The 8487-nt window shown below is 36.0% G+C and overlaps 1 protein-coding gene across 1 annotated transcript; it reads right to left on the bottom strand.

The window, feature by feature from the left end:
- Positions 1-831: 831 nt before the first annotated feature.
- Positions 832-7541, bottom strand: nck1a (NCK adaptor protein 1a). Its single transcript, XM_065276323.1, has 3 exons — positions 7430-7541; positions 2104-2792; positions 832-1718 (listed from the first exon to the last, which is right to left on the bottom strand). The coding sequence occupies exons 1-3, from the start codon at positions 7461-7463 to the stop codon at positions 1524-1526; spliced, it is 918 nt and encodes a 305-aa protein (XP_065132395.1). The 5' UTR covers positions 7464-7541; the 3' UTR covers positions 832-1523.
- Positions 7542-8487: the final 946 nt, after the last annotated feature.

Raw genomic sequence — 8487 nt, forward strand, 5'->3', positions numbered from 1 at the left:
CCAAATTAAATCTGGGCCATTATTAGATTAGAAGAGGAACTAAGCAGATTTTTCACTAGGGGTGTAATAATGTCTATGTACGATACATCGTGAGATTCTGCTTGCTATGCTTCTCAATGAATTATGGTGAAATGCCGCTACATCCAAAAGACAGATGGCGCTCTCGTGCAGAAACTCAATAGTACCATTTACACATGCAGCTCCAGGAAATGTGTAGCATATTTATATCGCTGTTCGTCAAACATTTACAGGTATTTTGATGATAATAAAATAATATTTATAATTTTTATGTTTGACAAGTGTTGCTTTTTCCAAATACATGTTATAAACGAGTCAAACTGTAATTTTAGTAGATTATTAAGGAATTTCTAAAAGCCGTAGCCTAGTTAGTACCTGAAATAGTTTTGCATAATATCGCCCTTGCGATTCAGAATCGATATCAGGTAGGTATTATGGTGTGTATCGTGAAATATTGTTATACCCCTAAATTTGTGATGGCAACTTCACCAGTGCTGTGAAGTTTTAAGCAAAGTCATTATGTGAACACATCACAGATGGCCATTCTTTAATTTTCTAATTTAAGTTAATATGACATTAATTAATATGACAATTCTTCAAATATAAAAAATAACTTGAGGATAGTACCCTTAGTACTGTTTTTTTTTGTCTGTGATACAGATTAATTGTCAATATTACCAGCAGGGTTACACCTGTTATTTGTTTTGACCCATTATGTTATAGATTTTTGCATTATAAGAATATACAGAAATTAGGTATGCAATAAATATATAGTGATTAATAAAACATGGGAAGCTGTATTTTGTATGTGTGATACTTTATTTATTTAAAAACGAATCAAGAAATAATTAAAACCTAAAAGTTCACGGTGGTAATAAACAACATTCACAGTTTACAAATGGTTAGAAATTACATTTTTGCTGTTGCATTTGGACAAAAACAATGTAAGGTTACGCTCTGTTAGGATTACAAAATGAGTAAGTAAGAACTCATCCTTTCAGCATGTTTTGGCACTGACATGAAAACAATATAGCAAGAGCAGTCATGAAATCAATTATACAAATACAACTACCACATTTAAATATATATTTTTAATTATGTTTTTTCAATGATCACTGCTTGAGATAATCTGCAAATCTTTAATTCAGGATAATCAATCCTCCACTTGTTGAATGTGTCAACACATTTACTTCTTAATAATTGTTGAATAATTGTACAGTCACAATAGAAGATTTCATATAAACAATACACACAAAGAGCAACTGAAAAATTATTTCTTAACAAAAAAGGCAGCTGTAGAAGTACAAAGATAGCTTATCATATATATCCTTATATGTTTGGGTTTAAATTTTCTAAATAGCCAGTACTGGACCAATGTTAAGGCAAACACATTCTTACAAAATTTGTACAGTATTTAATTGTAAGTACACTGACATTTTCCAGAGTCAACATACATTGCTTATGTAAAATGAGAATTTTGAAAAGTCTATTGCTCCTTCACATGCTCAGGGTAATGGTTTTATCAGGAAGAGTTTATCTCCCTGTTCACTGGTATATATGGGGGCCTTTTTGTAATGTTCCACCAAATTCTCCATGGAGCTGAAATTCCGCTGGCCAATGCAGTAGAGTCCATCCTTTAGCTGCACCTTAAAATGCTTGTTCTTATACATTGCCTTCAAAGAAAGGGAGAAGTCGTTTGGCTGAAAGTGGAGAATAAAAAAGTATTGTTTAGATCAGAGTACACATGAAAAGGCCTATAGTGACATTTTTCTTTCTGTGCTTCCTAGATCAGACTATACAAGCTTTCATACACAAAAAAGAATTATGCAAAATTCCATTCCTACCACCCATAATAACAAGGAATAATATGCTGCTCTCAGACATAACTTACAAAAATGAATACACATTAGCAGACCGGCAATGAATCTGTAAGTGCATACGCTCAAGTGGGCATTGACGTAATAATGTAAAATTCTCCATTTGGAATGTCAAACCACTGCTATGGCATCCATGTATTTGTGTTTTTTGTACATTATCACTTGCCTGTTTGATCAGTGTATCAATTAAGTGTAATGACAGACTTACCATAGACTCGCTGTCTCTGATGAGAAAGTCACCGTCCGTCCCCCTCTGGTTTAAGACCATCTCTGCCTGGTGTCGTGTCACTTTACCATAGTACCATAACTGCCCTCCAAACTTTCCATTTATCGAAGGCTTAATGTAATCATAGTTTGAGGTAGGAGGTCCTGAAGTCCTCAGTTCAAAATGAGTTGCCTGTACAACTGCAACATAGCTTTTGGGCACTAGACCCACTTGGCCATTTACCTTTCTGCACTTCCACCATTCAGGGTCATTTTCAGGTTTCTCCAGCACATCCATAAGTTCATTTTTGTTGAAATTCAAATCCTCATCGTTGCCGGAGCTAAAATGGTAAAGTGCTTGTACAGTGTGCAGAACCTGAGTGCCGTTGTTATTAAGTGAGCTCACAGAATCTCCTCTTATTGTCCCGTCTAGGTTCTCTGTGACGTAATTGGAGGGGAACCATCCTGAGAGGCCGTTATAGATGCCTCGCCACCATCCGTCGCTGCACTTCTCCAAGACGATGACCTTTGTGCCCTTGGTCAACGACAGTTCGTCCTCCCGCTTTGCGGTGTAGTTGAACTTGACCAGTGCTGGTATGTTGAGATCGTACAGCTGCTCATCATTGTCAGTATTTTTATCTGCGGTAGAGGGCAGATCTCTCCTACAGCTCTTCTGTTTTGCTTTTCCAAACCCTGCAATCAGATAAGATGGTGTACTGTTAATATGTGCACATGGAAATGTTGCATTTTTTATTGAATCATGGGAACTAATTAAACAATTTGACCTGGTTAGCCATAGATGCTCACATCAGAGATGATATATGTGCCTGCATGTGAAATCCAGGATAAAATCTCATCTAATTATGAGAGGAGGAGCTTCAGAGTTTAATTTCCATTTTGGACTTTGCCGTACTCAGTCAAAATTTGAGATATTAAGGTCACAGAATTTTCTTTACATTGTAGGATGATTTTATGCAGTAAATCAATTTAAAAATGTCACAGTATGTCTATATTTTCATTGCAAGTTGACATATTTATATTGTCATATAAATAAGTTTATAATCATGATACTATCATGGGGTCTTTGGAGTTATAATAGTAATAGTAATAATGAGTTATATAAGTCAACACAGGTATAGTCTAAATGAGCCATGAGAAATTCTGTAAAAATTGCCACACAGACATCAATACTACAAGAGCTGATTTCTATGCACATTGCTTTTAAAGAAAAATACCACCATTTTTCAATATTTTGGTATGTTCATCCCTCAACTTATACAAATGAATACATACCTCTCTTTTCTCAATGCGTGCACATAATTGCTGTACAGCGTGTCCATTTAGCCTAGCACTATTCATTCATTAGGATCCAAACAGGAATGAATTTAGAAGCCACCAAACACTTCCATGTTTTTCTATTTAAAGACTGTTACAGTTACACGAGTAAGTATGGTGGCACAACATAAAATGAGGCGATTTTTTAATCAGATAAAAAAATGATAACGGAAGAGGTCTTAGTTTGCAGCCCGAGGTCAAAGTGCTGCAAACTAAGTGCTCTTCTGCCATACGATATAGTTCTTATTTTTTATCCGCTTATAAAATTGCCACGTTTTATTTTGTGCCACCATACTTACTCGTATAACTACTCATGTAACAGTCTTTAAATAGGGAAAACATGGAAGTGTTGGTGGCTTCTAAATTCATTCCTGTTTGGATCCTAATGAATGGGGCTAAGCTGAATGGACGTGCTGTACAAGGATTAAGTTCATTGAGATTAATAGAGGTATGTTTTATTTCGTCTAAATTGAGGCAAGAACATGTTGAAAAACTGTGGTGTTTTCCTTTAACAGTTCTTGCACTGTTGCAAAGCAACTTTACAGAAAGTACATATTTATTCAGCCAATATAGACAAATATAAAAAGAGGCTTATAAAATAATAATCACAGTCTAGCAGGCAATAGCTACAATAACTAATGTCCCACAGACATAAAACCCAAATATCTAAATGTATTCACTGCAAATTATTAGACATATAAGTTATACCAAATGCTATACGGTATATGGTAATATATGTACATCTGAGGTGCTCATATGAACTATTTAGGTTCAAAGGTGTACTTTTTGAAAGTTTTTCCACCTTGCGGAGTGAATTTAAAATGCCTCTCCAAAAAAAAAAGGAAATTCATTTTTGACCATCCATGCACATCAGCAGGAAGACAAAGCAGAAGAGTGATAGCATAGTTTCCTGTTAAACAAACATGGGGCACAGCCCTGAAATCTTAAACAATCTCAATATTTAGTTCATTCATTCATAGATGAGGTGTTACACTACTCATAACAAGCTGTGTCAAAATTAAACTTTCCAAACTCTTATTTTACAACAACCAATAAAGACATGAAATCCTAAATACCACAATATAATTAAAGTTACAGGCATAAACCTGGAAGGAAACACATTGCTAGTAAAAAATCCCGAGCATGGTCATCTGTGACGTAACTTTAAGAGGTTAAACAATCACGTGGATGTGTGGAAATTGGAATTGTTTTATTTCAGTGGAAATTCCAGGCAACATGAAAGCGAGATTCATGCAGTTGTTGCTAAGTGTCTCTATGACGTGTGACTTAAGGACACAGCTTAAGGCGCTGTATCCTGCCTGCTTTTGTTTTATTTCCTCTGACGAGCAGAATAATGGCAACTCAGCTTTCCAGTCAATTTCCTAGTTTTCCGCATGCAGAAAAACATTCAAACGAAAAGATAAGGCGGAATTCCTTCCATAAAAAAGACCTCTGACATGCACCTAAAGGAATTAGAAATCTCCTTAGGCCCGGGTACCGCAGGTTCATGTGATAAGGGAATAAGAGAAAACAGTAGTAAAGCTGTTGAGAAATTATAAAGTGGACTTTAACCCAAAGCCTGAACAAAGATAGCAAGTTTGCGCACTATATGTAATACAATTGTAATATTTACCCATGAAACATACTGTTTCAGAGCAGTTCGGTTCCACCTAATCTTGTTGCCATCTCTCCTCAATACATATTAAACACACTTAGCACAGGTTTTTAAAAAGCTGAGTATGCTTATTAATGTAACGTGACCCGTGCCAGGCTCCACGACAGGAATCGGACAAACACAACCAAATCACCCGCCTTTGTTTCTATTCTGTTGCGCTCACTTCACCGATGACAAGACAAATATCATCATAAGATCATAAAACAAATAGAAATCTCACAACCAGCTTAATTCACAATGCAACATTTGCATCCCTGTAAAAAACATCTATGAACTTGAGCGTGTGTATGTGCTCTCCTTTAACCTCAAAGCTGTTTTGTTTTTCTTTATCAACCAGAAAGTAACCAACAGTTTTATCTGATTGCCAAAACCACATACAAGTTAAACTCCAGTATAGGACATCAGACATTTCCTCCTTTGTGCTGGAATCGGTTACACCCCCGTTTGGTATACAATAGCCTCTCTGAATGTCAACTGCATACTAATGCAGAAAGAAAAAAGAAAGGCAGACGTTGAGAGCAAGAAAGAGAGTTGGCAGAAAGCCATCGGGACAGCCAGTCATTTTTCCCTTCTTCTCCTGGAAGCTGAATTTTCTATTGCATGTATTCAAAAGGGAGCAAACAGAATAGATGCAACAAAGGCAAAAGCAAACAAGGAGGGTCATATTCTGATATATTCTTTTTATAGCGCTTTATGGAAGCCGAACGTCGTTGTTGTGCTTTTGTTCTTTTGTATTGTGTCAGCTCTCCACACTTCACTGTCTGGTCCACTTTAATGTATAATAAAACTTTGAACTACTACTAGTAGTCCCAGACTAAAATGCATGTTTCAGCTGCCTTGATTCAAAAGCATCTTACCCAGACGTATCTTAACACATATTAGTGCCATTGGTTTGTCTCAAAATGCAAACCAGTATTGCTACAAGTATTTTTATAAGATATGTTTGTAAAACTACTTCAATGTCCTAATATAACTAAGGCCTAGTCCTGGTTTAATCTAAACCATGTATGGGAAACTGCCCCAAAGTGTTACAAAGGTGATGATGGAGAAACAAACAGAGAGTCAATGGGTTCGATTATTCATTCCCTCACATCCGTATGTTTTTCTGCACTTGAAATCTGTGTTGAATTACAGACCCTCCAGTTGAGTTAGTCAGAGCAACTGAAGTTGACAGTAGTGAAGAGGTTTTTGGGGGCTGGGGTGGGGGACTGGAGTGCTACGTGCATTTCTGCTTTGATTTTTTAAGAGTGTCCAAGTTACCCTGGAGGGGTGGGTGGTATTTCCTCCCTCTTATGGCCAATTTATAGAAAACAGAAAGTTTTTGAAGTACCTGCATGTAGTTATGTTTTCTTTTAATGTATGTCAATTTAGGATTCTTTGTATCACACCCAGCCACTAGGTACTTTCCCATCTATCCCATACTATTCATTGTTGGGATAAGTATGTTTGATTAAATATTATGTAACATATATGACTCTAGCAAAAGTGGGGCTATGGTGATTTTGACCTGTCATGTCAAAGGTCTTAATATTCTAGTATGCAACAATTTAACAATGTTACCATTTATTTTTAAATAATTTTTAAAGGTATTATTAATGTTAAATGTGTTGTATTAAAAGTTTTTCAATATAAACTTTAGCCTTTGCGAAGCCCTTTTACGAATCATTCAATTTACAGTACTGCTTTATTATTTAATGTGTTTATTTTGGATTTAATTTACTTAATGTTTATTTTAAGAAAATACAATTACACAAATCAGGTTTTTAAACTGTTCTTAATGACCCTAATAAAAAAACGAATTTATTAGAAACTTATAAAAAAATAAACGCTATAATTTTAAATCAATGTGACATAAAATGCCAGTGAAGACAAAAAAGACACCAAGAAAAGCATTATGTTCTAAGTGTTAGTAACCTTTTCTTGTTCCCTAAAAGACAGACATACCAAGATCTTATGGTTTCAAGTTCTTTTAAGCGAAGCACACATTCTGACTGAAAACTGAAACTTTAATTGTGAGCTCAAGAACTGTAGTTGTTTTATTTCTCCATAATAATCTGCATTTACAGTCACTGCATTTACAGTCAGCTTTAAAACTCTTATCTTCCCACTTCCAGCTTATCAAAGGGGACAGAGAGGACAAAACAAACATACGACCAATTACTGACATCACAAGTAAATATACTAATTCACATCACTCCTTTTCTTCACTTTAATAGTTTATATGTCAACAGTACATACATAAAAGGCAATGGCAACAACTTTGTTAAGAAATGTATAATAGCTTGTCATTCGGTGGAAAAGAAAATTAAAATGTACTTACGAAAGAAGTGTTTAAAAAGATTTGCCATATCCATTAGGAGCTCAGTGAGCAGCCTCCTCTCTCTCTGACGCTCTCTCTCTCTCTTTTGTAACACAGCAGCTTTTCCACGAGAACTTCCTGAAAGTCCAGAGTTATTGACAGAGCAGCTCTCCACCCCACCCACATGACCATTTTTAGCCAATAGGGTCTTTTCTGCAGACTCTCTAGTGCCTGGCTGGGCCCCACGGACTTACATGGCCTTATGTTAAAACGCATCATGAGACTATAATGACATCACAAACACATTTAAAGCCATCAGGACCTTTTTTACATCATAAAGATGAATCTTTTCTATATGATAATGAACTAATGATAAATAATAAAAGAATTTTTGGATAAAGAGACAAACTGATCTTTTATAGAGGCTGTACTGTAGTTTTATTGACGTATAGGTCTTCCTAAGTTATTTAACAGTTGGTCGGCCAGAGGTTCAACACTGTGCGTTATGTTGGCACAAACAAGTTTTCACAGTTCTCTTGGGTCTTTGGCTTTAGAGTACTGTCATCAAGTTGTTAATAATCCTGCAGAGTTGTTGTGAAAGATGAAGCTGTCAACTGTATCTCTGAAGCACCTGGTCCAGTGCACAGGGCTGTAATTTAGGGGAAATGAGGTCACAGTGGTTACAGCTACCTGAAATGCTTCCTGGAGCGTGTAAAGGGGTTTCCGTGATTGAGAAAAGAGCACAGACACAACAAGTACACTTTTAAAAATATAGGTCCTATAAAAGGTCATCACAGCGATGCCACAGGAGAACTGCTTTTGGTTCTCATAAGAACATTGCAGTCAAAGGTTCTTAATGTATATGAAAAATATGACTGCACACTCACTTGCAAAAAGTTTATTTCATCAACGTTTTGGCACAAAGCCCTTGTGAAGGGGGGCCGTGAGATGGTGCCAGGGGGGCCCGGTTTTATGACATTTTATAAAACACATTTATTTATCATGAATTCTGTGTAATTAAACCTAAAAAATGGTCTATGGCATTGTAAAGCACCTTTATTATTACGATTACAGCATGC

The sequence above is a fragment of the Paramisgurnus dabryanus genome, chromosome 6, assembly GCF_030506205.2.
Source record: "Paramisgurnus dabryanus chromosome 6, PD_genome_1.1, whole genome shotgun sequence".
Taxonomy (NCBI): domain Eukaryota; kingdom Metazoa; phylum Chordata; class Actinopteri; order Cypriniformes; family Cobitidae; genus Paramisgurnus; species Paramisgurnus dabryanus.

What these genes read in the sequence shown, in the direction of transcription:
- nck1a (XM_065276323.1), bottom strand. Translation starts at nt 7,463, where the DNA reads ATGGATATGGCAAATCTTTTTAAACACTTCTTTC. An exon ending in TCTTTTTAAACACTTCTTTC is followed by an intron (nt 2,793 to 7,429) that starts GTAAGTACATTT and finishes ATCTGATTGCAG; the next exon opens with GGTTTGGAAAAGCAAAACAG. An exon ending in TCAGAGACAGCGAGTCTATG is followed by an intron (nt 1,719 to 2,103) that starts GTAAGTCTGTCA and finishes CTCCACTTTCAG; the next exon opens with CCAAACGACTTCTCCCTTTC.